Raw genomic sequence first — 18272 nt, 5'->3', positions numbered from 1 at the left:
GATGGGAGGAGAGTTTGGGGGAGAACGGATACATGTATATGTATGGCTGAGTCCCTTCGCTGTTCACCTGACACTATCACAACATTGTTAACTGGCTATGCTACTGCTGCTGCTAAGTCACTTCAGTCGTGTCCGACTCTGTGCGACCCCATAGACGGCAGCCCACCAGGCTCCGCTGTCCCTGGGATTCTCCAGGCAAGAACACTGGAGTGGGTTGCCATTTCCTTCTCCAGTGCATGAAAGGGAAAAGTGAAAGCGAAGTCGCTCAGTCGTGTCCGACTCTCAGCGACCCCATGGACTGTAGCCTATCAGGCTCCTCCGTCCGTGGGATTTTCCAGGCAAGAGTACTGGAGTGGGGTGCCATTGCCTTCTCCGTAACTAGCTATATACTCCAATACAAAATAGAAAGTTCAAAAAAAGAAGTGTGGGTTTCCAAAATCTTCCTCCGTATTTACATACTGATGGTGGTATGATTTGCTCCACCCACCAATGCCATGGTAACTCTGACAGTTTTCATGTAGGCAGCAGTGGAGGTGTGAAAATCTTGCTCCTGCTATTGGGCCTGGGGTGAGAAGCTGACTCCAAAGTTCTGGGGAGAAGAGAGTGATGCAGAAAAGAGAGTGAACAGGCAACTTTGTGTCTTGTGAACTGATGTCTTGGTATTTCATTGCTAGGAATAAAAACCTACTAACACTAAGCCAAGTCAAATGGGAAATTTACTGGAAGGACACAGAATTTCCATAGAATTTAAGGAGAGAAAGTTTAGCTAAACCTCATAAGGGTTTGGATTAAAAAACTGAAAAGATAGAAACTAAGATGACCTAGTTATTTCTCAGATAATTATGTCTTCTCTTTCCTCTTCTTTCTCTCTTCCTTATCGTTTCTCTCTCCTCTTCCCTCTGGTTCCCCTACCCATTTTTTTTCTACCAGCGTGGGACACCTTGCTCATGCCTAACCCAATCTTAGGTTTATGTCACATTTCTATTTCAACATGAAAGGGAGACCAAGTGGAGGGTGATATGTCAATGCTTAAATCCATGCATGAGGGACCCTCTTAGCCTATTTGGGTTGTATCTACATCCACTTCAGCTTCCTAGGTAGCTCAGTGGTAAAGAATTTGCCTGCCATGCAGGAGACGCAAGAGAAGCAAGTTTGATTCCTGGGTCAGAAAGATCCCCTGAAGGAGGAAATGGCAATTCAATCCAGTATTCTTGCTTGGAAAATCCTATGGACAGATGAACCTGGCGAGTTACAGTCTATAGGGTCGCAAAAAGGTGGACATGACTGAACACATGCTACATTCATTTCAGTTTGCTGTGGCAATGAATATGGATCATTTGACTCAGTGCCTATTCAACAGGAGCTCTGGGAGTAGATTGTCTTAAGCAAATTACTTTGGTTGCAAATAGCAGAAATCTTTCTTGCCTAGTCAAGCAAAACAAAAAAATGTTTCAGAAGTACACAGGGATATTTCCTGTAATCAAAGAAAACAGGTCAGGTCCTGGGTCCTTGGTAAGGGGTGTTAATAGATCTTTTCTTTAGGGCACTGACATGTGACTCAGCTTTAATGGCCGTCTTCTCTCTGTGTTCCCTCAGTTCAGTTCAGTTCAGTTCAGTGGCTCAGTCCTGTCTGACTCTTTGCAACCCCATGGACCACAGCACACCAGGTTTCCCTGTCCATCACCAACTACTGGAGCTTATTCAAACTCATGTCCATCGAGTTGGTGATGCTGTCCAACCATCTCATCCTCTGTCGTCCCCTTCTCCTCCCACCTTCAATCTTTCCCAGCATCAGGGTCTTTTCCAATGAGTCAGCTCTTCACATCAGGTGGCCAAAGTATTAGAGTTTCAGCTTCAGCATCAGTCCTTCCAGTGAATATTCAGGACTGATTTCTTTAGGATGGACTGGTTGGATCTCCTTGCAGTCCAAGGGACTCTCAAGAGTCTTCTCCAACACCACCGTTCAAAAGCATCAATTCTTCTGCACTCAGCTTTCTTTATAGTCCAACTCTCACATTCATGACTACTGGAAAAACCGTATCTTTGACTAGACAGACCTTTGTTGGCAAAGTAATGTCTCTGCTCTTTATTACGCTGTGTAGGCTGGTCATAGCTTTTCTCCCAAGAAGCCAGTGTCTTTTAATTTCATGGCTGCAGTCACCATCTGCAGTGATTTTGGAGCCGAAGAAAATAAAGTCTCTCACTGTTTCCATTGTTTCCCCATCTATTTGCCATGAAGTGTTGGGACTGGATGCCATGATCTTAGTTTTCTGAATGTTGAGTTTTAAGCTCAAATCTGTGTCTTTCTACTCCATCCAGAGGTGATACTATGCCCTCTAAATATAGATGTTCTACAAGATGTCCAGTCTTCCTTTTATTTTACCATAATTCTATCTCCATATATTGCAACATGGTTTGTTGCTGGCAAAAGGAAAAGAATTGGAAAAAACTGCTATACCATTTATTTCTAAAAAGGAAAAATGGGGTTTGGTGTGCAAGAGGGTACTGATTAAACAGTTGTAGTAGCAAGTAAGAGAATAGAGGCAACAGTCCTCATTACTGTAGCTGGTAATAAAGTTTCTTCCTTCTCAGCCCCTTCATCCCATGGTTCCCACAGCTTCAGCTGGCAACTCAGTTGGTTGGGGTGATTTGCCCAGTAGACAACCCCAGGGGTCTGAGCTCTGGTGACCTTGCCTGTGTAGAGTTGTTGTAGTCATCCATTGTTTTTACATCTGGATATAACTGGAGAAGGAAATGGCAACCCACTCCAGTATTCTTGCCTGGAGAATCCTAGGGACGGCGGAGCCTGGTGAGCTGCCGTCCATGGGGTCGCACAGAGTCGGACACGACTGAAGCGACTTAGCAGCAGCAGCAGCAGCATAACAATTTAAATTGATGCTTTTGCACTGTGGTGTTGGAGAAGACCCTTGAGAGTCTCTTGGACTTCAAGGAGATAAAACCAGTCAACCCTAAAGGAAATCTGTCCTGAATATTCATTGGAAGGACTGATGCTGAAGCTGAAGCTCCAATACTTTGGCCACATGATGTGAAGAACTGACTCTTCAGAAAACTGACCACCTGATGCTGGGAAGGACTGAAGGCAGGAGGAGAAGGGGCGATGGAGAATGAGATAGTTGGATGGCATCACCGACTCTACGGACATGAGTTTAAGTAAACTCCAGGAGATGGTGATGGACAGGGAAGCCTGGTCTGGTGCAGTCCATAGGGTCACAAATAGTTGGATGCGACTGAGTGACTGAACTGATAACAGCTTGAGAAAACACCCTCACAGATAGAATGTTCTATCCATGATCTTTCAAGTTATTTTCCTTTGATGAGTAGGCCAATCATCCTAATCAACCCATGACTCAGTGTTTTGTCTGTTCCTCTACAGATAATGCACCGATTCCCTGTGCCTGGAGTCTAAAGTCTAAATTCCTTAGTATAATACAAAGCAGTCTTCCAGATCTGGGCTTGCCTCCTCTCATTGTGCTTCCTCCTGCCTTTCCGATCTGACGTTGCTAAATTAGCTATACCCTCCTCCAGATCCCTATTTAAACCAAGCTCTCTCTGGCATCCTTCTCCTCTGCATGCCCTTCCCTACCTTGTTTGACCTCTAACTCTTATTCATCATTCATTTCCGACTCACTGAGGAGCCAGTATTTCTGTGGAGTCTTGTGTCTGCCCACCTTCCTACCACCACCACTGCCTTCAGCTCGGCTATAGTTCCTCTAATGCTCGATGGTTTCATTGCACTTATTTGCCCATATATCTGAACTGAACTGATACTACCCTAAGTTTCCCGAGGGACGGGTCGCTGTTTGACTTACTCTCTGCCTAGTTCATTGCCCTGAGTGCCTCCCTCGCTTCATAAGATAGGGGCTTGCATCTGTTTACAGCCTAGTTGTTCAATAAGCGATATATATCAGGTGATAAACATCTGGATTAAGGAATGAAGCAGTTCTGCCTTGTGGTGTTATTCATCTCTGTTTACATTTATGTCAATTTTCAACTAGACTGTGGGCACAGGGATCAGGGTCTGAGTCATCTTGTTCCTTTGGGGGCGTCAGCAAGAACAGCCCCTTGGTCAAGCGATTGCAGGTGCGTTGGCTCATCGGCTGTAAAGAGACGCTGCAAGGAGAAAGACTTTTGGCGCCTTGGTCCTTCACGGTAAGCCTTTTTTCTCTCGGCAGGCCGGGTGCCTACGACCCCTGTTAACCCCCAGCGAATCCTCCTAACGCTCTAGCTAGATCCCACTGTGCGGTCTTTGCCCGCCGGCCGGCAGGGAGCGGGTGGGGCGGGACTTCCGCTCCCTCTCGCGAATGCCTTCCGGCGCGAGGCGGAAGCCCGGCTCCGGTCCAGATCGGAGCCGGAGAGTCCCCAGGCACTTGTCTCCTCAGTGGATGCTTCTCGGCGCCCCCGCCGCCGCCCCGCGTCGCGGGACGCGGAGACCGGGTAGGGACGGGAGAATCGGGACTCCCCGCGCGGGCAGAGGGAGAACGGTGACCCCAGGTTTGAGGGAGAGGACTAGAATTGGGGGTCGGGGACCGGGGGCGGGGAGCTCTGAGGGCAGCCGTGAGGGTCTGGGGAGGGAGGCACTGGGGACCCTGAGGACGGAGAGGCCCTGAGAAGGGGAGGGGGAATGGCTGGTGACACTGGGCAGGAGGCGTCTTGGAGGAAGACTGTCCCGCTTGGGGGAGTGTCCCGGGACTTGGCAGATCGTCTGTGAGGGTGGCATGAGTTGGCAAAGGTTGGCTTGCTGAGGAGGTTTGAGAGCAGGGAGTCAGCCCTTCTCTGAGGGTCGTAGGTGAGAAGGACGTCTTGACCTAACGCATCAGAAAGATGATCAGACCACCTATTGGATGCTGAACTCCTGTTGCCTCATTTGCAATTAATGCTGGTTTACTGATGCGGCTTTTTTTTTTAAATCCTTGTGAATTTCGGGGAAGAATTTACATTTCCAGGGAAAACTTCAATTCTTCCGCACCCAGGTTCAACTTATGTTGCATTTCTTTGTCAAATAGATAGTACTTTAAAGTTATCCTCATACCAGCAAGCCAACCCAAGTTTCCCTTTTGGAATCTTTCCTACCTTGCAGAGTTTAGGTTGTCTTATTTCCTTTGTCATGCAATCAGCTTCTAAATGCGTTTAGAATTACAGTGATAATTACATGGAAAGCTAGTGCAGTCACGTTGTCAGTTACTGTTCATTGTTTTTCTGCATAACTTTGTAATATATTTTTACTAGAAGTTATCCTGTTGTGTTTAGTTTTTGAGTAGCAATTCCCATGGATTTACTGTTACTTTTTATTTCTGGTGCAAGGAAAACATGTATTTTCCATTGGTAGATTTTTAAAAAGTATTGATAACCCAAGATCTGTTGTTATATACACATTAGCATATTTAGTTTTCCTTATTGGCGATTGTGTAGTGTGTGGGCTTGCTTTTATCATTACCAGAGGTAATTATTATTAATTTTAGTTACTGTCTACATTTTATTTATGTTTTATTGACTACAATTAATATGTACTTCCTAATCTACATCATTATAGTGTCTCACTTCTGTGTACTTACAAAGACTGTTTTAGCTTTAGGTAATGGCAAATTTTGTATTTTTGTCACAAACTGGGCAAGGTACCTGGAGAAGGCAATGGCAACCCACTCCAGTGTTCTTGCCTGGAGAATCCCAGGGGACGTGAGCCTGGCGCGCTGCCGTCTATGGGGTCGCACAGAGTCGGACACGACTGAAGCGACTTAGCAGCAGCAGCAGGGCAAGGTACCTAGGGAGAGCATTGTCCTTGGTGGAGGGTGATAGCTGATGATTGAGTCTTTTGCTTATTTCAAGCATTTTATATTTCGAATGTTAACATTTTTTTATTTTTAAAACTACAGTATTGGTTTGTAGATCTTTTAGATCTGATTTAGTGGTTTGATTTGCACTAACTCAAGTGAACTTGAACAGTTTATGTTTATTGATGGCTTGGTGTCTTGCTAGCTTGTAAACTCTTTTCCTCAGCTTTAATGAGGCATAATTGACAAATCAAAATTGCGTATACTTGAGGTGTACAATGTGATAACTTGATATGCACATATATTGTGAAATGATTATCACAGTCAAACTAATTAACATACCATCACTTCACATAGTTACTAATTTCTTTCTTTCAATTTGTGGTGAGAACACTTAAGATGTACTCTTTTAATAAATTTGAAGTATACAACATAGTATTATTAAGCTAAACTCTTGATGGCCTTGAAAATTTATGCTTGAGTAAGATTGTTATAACTTTCTGTGTTTAGGAGCACACCTGAAACTTTGAAGTGGAAAGCATTATGTAAACATAAACAGTGCTGTAACATGAAAGGAAATTGAATAATTTTTCAAATTAGAAAGTGGAAAGATGACACTGATCTTTAAAGCTGTTGAATTAACTGTCAGGTAGATTTATGTATGTTTTAATTCAATCTTATTTCTTTAGACAATACTGTTTTTCTGAAAAAGGCTTTTCTGATTTTTCCACATATTGTTGATTTGAAAATGTGTTCTTTCCCCTTTTCCCTTGGATTTAGGAGAAAGCCTGTAGGTTCTTAGACATTAGTTCATAGGAGAGGAAGTGCTCATTTTTGAAACACAAGAGTCCTGCCTTCTGTAGCAAGTTTTTAGTTATGTGTCTGAGTAGTATGTTTGAAGTTTGATTGCTTTGTGTTCTGCATTATCTATGGAATTTTTGTCTTTTGTTCTAATGTTGAGTAAATTTCTTAGCCTTCTCTAGATAAATTCTAAGTATTATTTTGTAGGATTTAAATGTATTTTACAGTTTAACCAGTAGTGGCTTTTTTTTTTTTTAAATCAGTGTGTGGCAAATTACTCGCTTTTCTTATGAATTTACTATTTTTTATTTCTGCTGCACTGAAACACGTATCTGTGCATTGGCAGAACTGTTAAAACAGCTATAATCAAAACTACCTTGATATACACATGCTGGCATGTTTCTTTTTAATCACCAGTTTGTAATACGTGAAGTAGCTTGTTATATTGAGTTTTTTGGTACTGTACTCTGATTGGGCTTTCTTGGTGGCTCAGTGCTAAAGAACTTGTCTGCCAATGCAGAAGATGTGGGTTCGATCCCTGGGTCGGGGAGATCCCCTGGAGAAGGAAGTGGCAACCCACTACAGTATTCTTGCCTGGGAAATCACATCAACAGAGGAGCCTGGCAGGCTACAGCATGGGGTTGCAAAGAGTTGGACACAAGTTAGTGACTAAACAACAACAACAACTCTCCGATTATCAATTTTATGATTATGTAGTCCATTCTCAGTTATCTGCATACCCTAGTGGGAAAGCCATTCCCTGCCTTTTGATGGAATCAGGGGGATTTGTTACAGCTGAGGAGTACAGCTTTGAACAGGGAGATACCAAGCAGAGTGTTGATCTGCAGATTTTACCATCCAACTGTGTATTGCCTATGATGCCTAATCTTGCCCTCAGCAAGATTAACTGAGGCATAGTCAACCCCTTCTTTTAAAATCTCTTTCTGTCCTTTTTCTTTTGCTGAGTTAGACTTTTTTTTCCCATAGTGACTAAGATGACATGGCCCTCCATATGATGCAAGGGGAACAGAGTGGCCAAAAGGGCTGCAGTTATGTTAGTAGAGCCTTGTTCACTCTGCTGAGTCTGAGCCCATAAATCTTGGCAAATTTTCCAGCCTCCAGGCATTAGGTTATGCCTGTGAACCACTGGTTTACATTATTGTTGTTTGAAAAATAGTTTTAATGCTAAGTCATAATTGATTGAGATGATATATGGAGACTCTACTTAGTTCTGTTTGAGAGAGGCATCACATTAGATTTTATATACGCTTTTCTATTAAAGTGATAATGATATGCCTCACAGTTACAAATATTGTAGAAAGTACGCTGATTGCTTTTAGTATTTGTTGTTCTTATTATTAGTTTTTGTTTTTATTTTGAGATCCCGAGGTAAAGAAAAACTATTGGATAAAAGATTTGGGCAGAGGTTGAAGAGGCTGACCATTATTGGTGACATGTTAAGGGGTGATGTTTGAAGCTGTCTGCAGTGGTTGGAAGGAGTGTCTAAACATTAAGGTTGTTTCATATTGCCAGTGCCTGGTGATGATAAGAAGCAGAAAGACTTTTAGTTGCTTTTATTATTGTTTAAATACCCTGCAGACAGTGTGCTCCCTCATTGCCTGTAGTGGGCAGGGGAAAAAATCCCTTCCATCTCTCCCACCTCTGTGAGAATGACCTGGCAGAGGCTGGGAAGTCAAAGTTTATATGGTAATTAGGAGTGTTGAAGAGGTTTAAGGGAAGGGTTGAAGGTTCAAGAAGTGTCAGTTGGTTAGTCCTGTCCAACTCTTTGCGATCCCATGGACTGTAGTCTGCCAGGCTCTACTAGTCCATGGGATTCTCCAGGCAAGACAAGAGGGAGAGGATATATATATGTGTGTGTGTGTGTGTGTGTGTGTGTGTGAAAGTCACTCAGTAGTATCTGACTCTTTGCGACCCCATGAAATTCTCCAGGTCAGAATACTGGAGTGGGTTGCCGTTCCCTTCTACACACACACACGCACACAATTTTGATTCACATTGTTGTATGGCATAAACCAACACAACATTGTAAAGCAATTATTCTGTAATTAAAAAACAAATTAAAAAGACATGTGAATAAAAAACAAATATTGAAGTTTATTTGCAAAATTGAGAGGAAGTAAGCATTGAGATTGATGAGAGCACTGTAGATGCCAGTAGACCAAGCACTATATATGAGTGAACTTGTGTTGGTTACAGCAGAGGAGGGAGCATGCCCTAGGAAGTGATACATAATCAAGTTATGGACTTTCCCACAAGAACTAGTAAGATAAGCAGTATCAGTCAACTCCTAATATTTTAAACCTAAATGATGACTATTTCATAGTGATTGAATAAAGTTGCAAAAAGAGAAATAGTACGGGGAACCACCTGTATACTGTTTACTCAGATTCACCTATTTTTAACATTTTACCTTATTTGCTTTATCGCTTAAGTAAGAGCACTTTTGATGAAAGTAGAAAGCTCATATAAAACATGCTCCCAAGTACAACTGCTAACTTTATTTCTTTTCCTAATAAAGTTATTTATTGGTTCTAACTCTCTGAGTTCTAGAGCTGGAAAGGACCTTGGGAAATAATCTGATTTGACTCCCTTAAGGGTATTAAATGTTGACCAATCCAGGACAAGTAGGTTTTGAGTTCTAAACCTCTATAGCCTCTTCCAGGGTCTTATCATCCTGACATGTTGGATTCGTTTCATTTGATCTCAAAAAAAAGCATGTAAAATGTTATTCTCTAGACCTGCCTGTAATCTCGCTTGCAACCATTTAAGTCCACCTCTTCTGAATCTCATTTCCTTTTCCTATAGAAAACAGCTGAACAGCATTCTTTAGAAGAACACACAACTTATTCTATAATAAGTACCTTTTACTTTTCTTTGGGTAAGACTCTCTTTTCCTTGAGGTTTTCTACCCCAAACATGCTTTCTGTCTCTCTAGTTAAATCACAAGGCCTGAACTGGTTGATTTTATAAGATAATAGGTTTTTCATATCCTTTTTAAAGTGAGGTGAACAGAGCTTAGAAGAGTCTGACTAACGTAGAATAATAACAATGATAAATTATGTATAAATTATTTAGGTAGTGCTTTTCTTATTTGCTCCTTTGATCCTTGGGACAGGAGAGGTGGTAGCCTTAGTTCAGAGGTAGAAAAACTTGAGCCACAGAAAGGTTCACTGACTAGCTAGGCTGGGCTGGAACTGGGATGCAGCTATTCGGCATTTTTGAATGAAAACACTGCACTTGTACAACTGATTTTTAAATTGAGATGCATGACTACACTTGCTTCCTGTTAAATTTTATCCTGCCTGTGTTTCAGCTATTCACCATTTTAAATGAAAAGTCTTCCAACCGTAAATCCAGTTCTCTTTTCCACTGCATCTCACTTTGAGGTCCTTACATACCATGTATTTTAAAATGTACCTTAAAATCACTTGGCTGTCTTATTTCTTCTCTCTTTTCTCTAACATAACTTGCTACTAGGGAAATAAAGTGTCTGTTGACTCAGCTTGTACTTTTTCTTCTGCACTTAAAAGAATATCATTGCAGAATTGGATGAACCTGTAACAGTCCCTTAATCCAATCTTCTACCTGGTTTGGGTACCCTGATAACACTTCTTATCCCAGAGGACTTTAGTCCCTTGCCCGAATACATAGAGTGACTAGGTGTTCACTTCCTTTTCATGCAACATATCCAAATTATGTATTGTGTGTGTGTGTTTTTAATCTAGTTGGTTTTAGTTGTAGAGAAACACAGAAGACCTATTTCCTCTTTGCTATATAAAGTTTTGTCACATATTTAAAGATAACTATGTCTTATTATCTCTTCTTCAGGTTAAATAACGCCAATATCTAGATCTCTCACTATCCCAATTGTCTTATTCTGGATGCAGTAGATTGTCAATATTCTGAAAATTCAGCTTCCATAACTGTCTGCACTAGTTTAGGTGTCTGATCAAGGCAACAAATAGCGGGACTGTTAACTTCCTGTTAACAGTTTTTGTCCAAAAAAAACTGTAACAATTTGTTACAGTTTGTTAACTGTAACAATTTTTGTCCAAAATTGTGTTAATATACAAGCAGACACGTCTTGCTCTTATATTAAGCATTTGGTAAGCCAAAGCCCCCTAGATTTCTGCAGGAACTCTCTGTTAGTGTGGTCCTTGTACTTGTAGAGCTGATTTTTAGATTGAAATGCATGACTTTACACTTATTCCTTATTTAATTTTATCTTACCTTACTTTACACTTACTCCCTATTTAATTTTATCTTACCTTTATATTACCAAGAATATTGGTCTCAATATTCTTGTTTGCATATTAGCCATCCTATTCAGCTTTATCCTCTCTATTTATAATACTTATTCCTCAGAGATTGTGTTGAATTAGGGCTGGCTTTGGGCTGTTTGTGGCTAGGTAGCTAATGCACCTTGTAGGTTTAGAAGTGGATCATATACATTTCTCCAAAGAAGAAATACAGATGGCTAATAAACACATGAAAAGATGCTCAACATCACTTCACTCATTATTAGAGAAATGCAAATCAAAACTACAATGAGGTATCATTTCACACCAGTCAGAATGGCTGCTATCCAAAAGTCTACAAGCAATAAATGCTGGAGAGGGTGTGGAGAAAAGGGAACCCTCTTACACTGTTGGTGGGAATGCAAACTAGTACAGCCACTATGGAGAACAGTGTGGAGATTCCTTAAAAAACTGGGAATAGAACTGCCATATGACCCAGCAATCCCACTGCTGGGCATATACACTGAGGAAACCAGAATTGAAAGAGACGCGTGTACCCCAATGTTCATCGCAGCACTGTTTACAATAGCCAGGACATGGAAGCAACCTAGATGTCCATCAGCAGACGAATGGATAAGGAAGCTGTGGTACATATACACAATGGAATATTACTCAGCCATTAAAAAAATACATTTGAATTGGTTCTACTGAGATGGATGAAACTGGAGCCCATTATACAGAGTGAAGTATGCCAGAAAGAAAAACACCAATACAGTATACTAATGCATATATATGGAATTTGAAAGATGGCAACGATAACCCTATATTTGAGACAGAATAAGAGACACAGATGCATAGAACAATTTTATGGACTCTGAGGGAGAAGGTGAGGGTGGGACGTTCTGGGAGAATAGCATTGAAACATGTATATTATCATATGTGAAACAGAACACCATTCCATGTTCGATGCATGAGACAAGGGCTCAGGGCCGGGGCAATGGGATGACCCAGAGGGATGGGATGGGGAGGGAGGTGGGAGGGGGGTCCAGGAAGGGGAACACATGTAAACCCATGGCTGATTCATGTCAATGTATGGCAAAAACTATTACAATATTGTAAAGTAATTAGCCCCCAACTAAAATAAATAAATTTATAAAAATAAATAAATAAATAAAAATAAGTGGAAATCAAAAAAAAAACAAAACAAAAACCACTTAGCTATATATATCAACTTTTGATCATTGGAAGCAGTATGTTTAAATGTTTATTCATTTCCATTTTTATTTCTTTTTGTTATTGTGAGTTTTATCTTAATTACATTCTTGTCAACTAATGCACCTTGTATGGTGCTGTTCATTAAAAAATATTTTATATTTGCTTTATGATTGGTACCTGGGGATTTGTATAAGCATTTCATGTCTTCTCCAATTGTTAAGTACAAAGTCTTACATGTATCCATTAAAAAAAAAAAAAAAAGAAGTGGGTCATATAGAAAGTTTTCTGCAGAGAAATGTGAGAAGTGCTAGTTCTCTGGACCTGGTTGCCTTATTCCCTGGGAGACCCAAGAATTACTTATAGACCATTTCAAAGCCTTGCTGTTTTTTTTTCCTCTCCCTTCCACTCACTTTTACATGCATGTCTCTGAAGAATAGAAAAATAAATAAATCATTGAAATTATGTTCCAACATGCCTGTCTCTCTTAGCTCTCAAAACTGAATATCACCACTTAACCTAGAATAGTTGGAAACTTGGTTTAAAGAAAGTATCTGGGACCCACCCTTACTTATGTTTACCGTGTTGCTTTGGGATTTAGTCTTTGAAATACTTAGAGACTATGGGCTCTTACTTACACTCTAGGGTTTCCCTGGTGGCTCAGTGTTAAGAATCCACTTGCCAATGCGGGAGATGCGGGTTCCATCCCTGGGTCGGGGAGAATGCCAGCTCACTCCAGTAGTCTTGTCTGGAAAAATCCCATGGACAGAGGAGCCTGGTGGGCTACAGTCCATGGGATCGCAAAGAGTCTGACATGACTTAGCCACTGAGCATGAGCACGATTCACACTCTGAGACTTAAAACTGCCATGAAGTATAAAAAGGTTTCTAAAGAGAGACTTATAGTTGGAAACAATAATTAACATTCTTAGAAACTAGGCTTGCCCTTGGCCTTAGTCCCTTATATATGTGTGTGTATAATGTGTAAACTTAGTTGGAGATTATTTCCACTTTCAGTCAATGTCAAGCCTTTAAATTTTTAATCTAGTAATCTCTTACATAGACAGTGCAGATACTGAATGTTTCTGCCCTCTTGAATGCTGTTCTAGAGCTGTTCTGTGCAGAACAATAGACAGCTCTCAATAACATAATTGAATGTGGAAAATGGACTGGCTTAAAGTAGAATCTTTCTGTCTGATGCTCAAGGGCAGTTGCCTGGGTGATGACTGGGTTCTTTCATTGTCTCTGTAACACTGCCAGTTCTCTTCACAGTTGGTTGGAAATAATCACAGTGACAGCTCCAGTGTGCTGGAGGACTTAGAGGTCCTAAGCCATTTCTTGTGTATTTAATACAGCAGGGGAGAGGAGATACAGAAACTGCACCTACATTGAGAGATCTGTGTTTTTCTGTAAAAATGACTTCAGCTAGCCAGTGAAAGTTGTGTTTAAACTCTTGAAACATGTTAGATTTGTTTCAGAATTGTGGGCAAGATCAGTGTCTTTGTTAGTGAAATTTGGTCAAAAAGATTTCATTGGTTTAGACCAGTGATTCTTAACCTGGCAGAGCCAATGCTCTGTTTTTAAAACAAATGTCTTGTAGTCCCCCCTTTACTATGCTGAAGTGAATTCATAGATATATTGTAACTACTTGCAAACCTGACTGCAAAGAAATGAACATAATGTTCTAACTGTAATATAAGTAAAAATAAAGAAATAAAGTCACTGTAGAAATAAAAGTAAAGTCATTAAATATATTTTTCAAAATGTATATGCTCTATACATAGCAAGTGGTTAACCTTGTTACCTTTGTCTGGAATTATTGTGACTGAAATAAGTAAAAATTCAGGTTTATTCAGATAAATCATACATACACTGAATTATATTGCAGTCATTGAGATGATTTTCCAAAATGCCGAATTAACTCTTGGCAAAATTCAGAAAAAATTAAATACAGTCTTGCCTTGCCTTTCAGAGCAATTACATTTTGGGCGAGCTTATGAATTATTAAAAATGTGAAAAAGAGAATTCCTATTTGTATGTTAAATGGAGTTACAGTCTAGACTTAGATAATTTAGACAGGTTTTACATCCATGTCTATTTCTAGTGGGATATTAAAAAATCGAGGAGGATGCAGGATTATCCTTTGTTGTACAGCAGTGCCCCTCATTCCTCAGTGCGCCACGTGCCTTCAGTGGCCCCAGTCATTGTCAAAACCAAGAAATAGTCACACAAACTTTGGAAACATCCCATAGAGTTTAAAATTAAACCATATTGTTTTTCAGCTTCATAAGCTTAAAGGAAGCCAGTTTCTGTTTAGTGTGTGTGTGTGTGTTTGTGTGTGTGTGTGTGTAGAACTATCTTTTTAGATTAGGGATAACAAATATGTTTTGACATCACAGTTCTCATTCATTGGTGATGGTTTCCTTGAGCATTGTATTAAACATTCTGAGGCAAAGTCCAACCTCAGTAGTAAATAGTATTGTGATTGATTAGTCATGTCTGCCCTAGGTAGAAGGGGAAATGGCTGCATGGACAGCTGCCACATATCCCATCTCAAGATAGCTCAATGTATCTTCACCCACTGGGTACCAGTACCCCCACGTTATGGGATTTGGGAACATACAGGGAAAGTTTTGGTTGTCATAGTGATGGATGTGTATTTGTGACTGTTCATGAAACCAGGAATGCTAAATGACCGACAGTGCTCTAGATAGTTCCACACTGTAGGGAAATATCCTATCCGAAAAGCTTGAAGTCACTTATTGAGGAATAACCAATCTAGCTTGGAAAACAATTCATTTATAGAACCTATTCTGAGCCAGATGGTCACTGGCGTTGGATATAGAGATATCTTGGCATTGAATGGGAGTTTGCCATATGATCTCCAGGGTCTTTTCTAGTGCCTTGATTTCATGTGTATGTAAATCAGAGGTTAGCAAGCCATGATCCACAGGCCAAATCTGGCCTGTTTTAGTAAATCAAGTTTTATTGGAATATCAGCCATACTCAATTTATGTACTGTCATTGGCTGCCTTGGGGCTACAACAGCAGAGTTGAGTAGTTGCCAATGAGACCTGATGGCCTGCAAGGCCCAAATACTACTGACCCTTTACAGAAAAAAAGTTTATAGGTACCTAGAATCAGTAACACTTTTTGAATGGAACCAGCATATGAACTGCTGTTTCTAAATATGTCATTCTTATGTCTTTAGTAGTTTCTGTGTATCTTGGGATTCTAAAATCTTCTTCTGTGTCAGTGTACCGTGGCAGGCTAACTAGTTGATGGATCAAAAATAAAACTTAGAGCTGGAAAATTCCCAGCTTGATTCTGCAAATATACCTCAATACTGCAAATATACCTCGGTGCTGCAAAGTCTCCTACTTCTCTTTGCCTGATTCCTTAGTCTTTAAAATTGAGCTGGTAAGTGACTTTCTTCAGTCATGTTATATAACGGCTAGTTATGAAACTCTTTGAAGGCCATGAAAATGAGAAAAAAATTGAATCTCAGAATTTTCTAAAATCAGCTTTGGAACTTAACAGTTCAATGTGGAAAACATTCTTCCTATGTATTTTAATAAAGAAAAGCACAGTGAGATAGATAATCGTTGCGGTAACATTCTGAATACCTATTTAAAATGCTTTAATATTTTAAAGAGGTTACAAGAAACAGACATCTGTTAATTCTTACTTAAAAAAGAAGATACTAATTTGAGTGTTTAGTATGTTAGTGTAACAGTCAGGGTTCTCGAGAGAAACAAAACCACTCATTTGTAGTGCATATGTGTGTTTTTAAAAAGAGATTTGTTTTTGTGAATTGACTCATGACATTGTTGGGGGGGCAAGTTCAAAATTTGTAGGGAAGACTGCCAGATTTAAGGTCAAGTTGATGCTTCAGTATTGAAATAGGATTCTTTCACTGGGAAAACTCGGTTTTTTACTCTAAGCCCTTCGACTGACTAGATGTGTCCCACCCACATTATCAAGGGTAGTCTTCTTTACTTAAAGTCAACTTACTGTAGATATTAACTACATCTACATAATACCTTTACAGTAACACCTAAATTAATGTTTGATTAAGTGACTGGGTACTATAACCTAGCAAAGTTGACAGATAAGACTAATCTTCACAGTATTTGGAATACTTAGAGAACTAGTTGTGGACATTCAAATAAATGTCTGAAAATTTTAGTTTAAATTTGATTTACTTAGCTTGGTTTGTTGGACTCTTTTAAGAGTGGGAATAGTTTCCACATACTTAAAATTTTTCCCTGTACTTTGAGATAAAGCTAATCTGTCTAAGTAATGAACGCTGAAGTTGGTTAGTGGCGATTTGCTAAAGCAAAGTAAAACAGGAGTGGATATGAGGCTTTTAATGAAGTTGGAAATATAACTAATATGATTCTTTCCTGAGGCGTGGGATGAGAATCAGTGTTGAGCATTTAAAAAATACCTAGAGAGAGAACAGTGAATCTGTTTTTGTTACTCTGGGCAGGAAGAAAAGAGATTTACTATTCGTACACATCTCCATCACACTATAGTCCTTACGTGATTTTTGTAAACTTCTTTCTATATGTAATTCTTCTCTGCCAGCTCCACATTAAGATGGGTATAATTGGTTTCGTTCTTAACTTGCCGTTTAACCCTTTCTTTGTCCTAAGTCTATTTATTTGTGTCATTGAAGGAAAGGTAAGGCACATCATAGTCTGGTTGATTACATTACATCTTTCTAAGCTATCCACAGGATAGCACTGGTATGATTTCCATGGAGGAAAGTCAAAGAACTAATGAAGAACTAAGTAAGTAAGATCAGTGTTTACTTTTGGAGGAACTGGCATTGTTAAGGAGGAAATAAGCCAGATGGTCTCATTTCTATTTAACATATCTGAGTTCCTCACTAGATTGTAAATTTTTGGGATAAATTGATAACTTTTTCATTTCTGTATTTTTTCTTTTCAGCATCAGTTACTAGTATATATTACAGTTTTTAGTGAATCAAGTATTTATTGAATTAGTGAATTAAAACTCCTTCACCAAAAGTAATAAAAATGTAGACATTTAGAGATACTTCCTTTAAGGACAGTGTTTGAGCAAAAAAGATTGTAAGTCTCTGTGCTGTTGGAGGAATGAGTTAGGAATTAAAAACTGATAAAGCTTTTTTTTTTTTTAATATGAATTTATCTGCTGAAACACATTTGGTACCAATTTTTACAAAATATCTCCTTTATGCCACCTGTTTTGATAGGACTGTATGGCTAAGCTATGGGCTTAGACATTGAGTTTCAGTTACTTTATGGGATATTTTCTTCTTATCTTAGTTTTTAGTAGTCTGTTTTTCTCCTGGAATCTTCTAAGTCTGTATTTGTGTGGTTTGGGTCTAACTGCTTATCATTTCCACCTTAACAGACTCTAGCCACTTAGCGGAGATCATTTTTTGGTCTGCAGATGTAAGGAATGTAAAGAGATGTCTCTGCCCTTCTGACATTATAGGATGTCAGTCAAATTGGTTTAAATATTCTTTTTTTTTTTAATTTATTTTTTTATTGAAGGATAATTGCTTTACAGAATTTTGTTGTTTTCTGTTAAACCTCAACATGAATCAGTCACAGGTATGCATATATATATATATATCCCCTCGCTTTTGAACCTCCCTCCCATCTCCCTCCCCATCCCACCCCTCTAGGTTGAAACAGAGCCCCTGTTTGAGTTTCCTGAGCCATACAGCAAATTCCCGTTGGCTCTCTATTTTACATATGGTAATGTAAGTTTCCATGTTACTCTTTACATACATTTCACCCTCTGCTCCCCTCTCCGCATGTCTGTAAGTCTATTCTCTATGTTGGTTTCTCCATTGTAAATAAATTCTTCAGTACCATTTTTCGAGATTCCGTATATGTGCGTTAGAATATGATATTTATCTTTCTTTCTGACTCACTTCACTCTGTATAACAGGTTCTAGGTTCATCTACCTCATCAGAACTGACTCAAATGTGTTCCTTTTTTATGGCTGAGTAATATTACATTGTGGAGAAGGCAATGGCAACCCACTCCAGTACTCTTGCTTGGAAAATCCCATAGACGGAGGAGCCTGGTAGGCTGCAGTCCATGGGGTCGCTAAGAGTCGGACACGACTGAGCAACTTCACTTTCACTTTTCACTTTCATGCATTGGAGAAGGAAATGGCAACCTACTCCAGTGTTCTTGCCTGGAGAATC

At 39.7% G+C, this 18272-nt stretch overlaps 1 protein-coding gene across 12 annotated transcripts in view; it reads left to right on the top strand.

The window, feature by feature from the left end:
- The first annotated feature begins 4355 nt into the window (after nt 1-4355).
- DISP1 (dispatched RND transporter family member 1) overlaps nt 4356-18272 on the top strand; it is a 229175-nt gene continuing 215258 nt past the window's right edge. For all 12 annotated transcript variants that reach the window (XM_081489865.1, XM_081489863.1, XM_081489855.1 and 9 more), the window contains exon 1: nt 4356-4455. Coding sequence is in view for 3 of the 12 variants with exons in the window: in XM_081489863.1 (XP_081345989.1) it covers nt 4404-4455 (52 nt within the window). In the remaining 9 variants the exon portion in view is untranslated. The remainder of the gene's footprint in view (nt 4456-18272) is intronic.

Source organism: Giraffa tippelskirchi, chromosome 5 (assembly GCF_054371585.1).
Source record: "Giraffa tippelskirchi isolate mGirTip1 chromosome 5, T2T-mGirTip1v1.2.pri, whole genome shotgun sequence".
Classification (NCBI taxonomy): Eukaryota; Metazoa; Chordata; class Mammalia; order Artiodactyla; family Giraffidae; genus Giraffa; species Giraffa tippelskirchi.
Note: the sequence above shows the minus strand (reverse complement) of the source record. Positions and strands in the feature narration are given on the sequence as shown.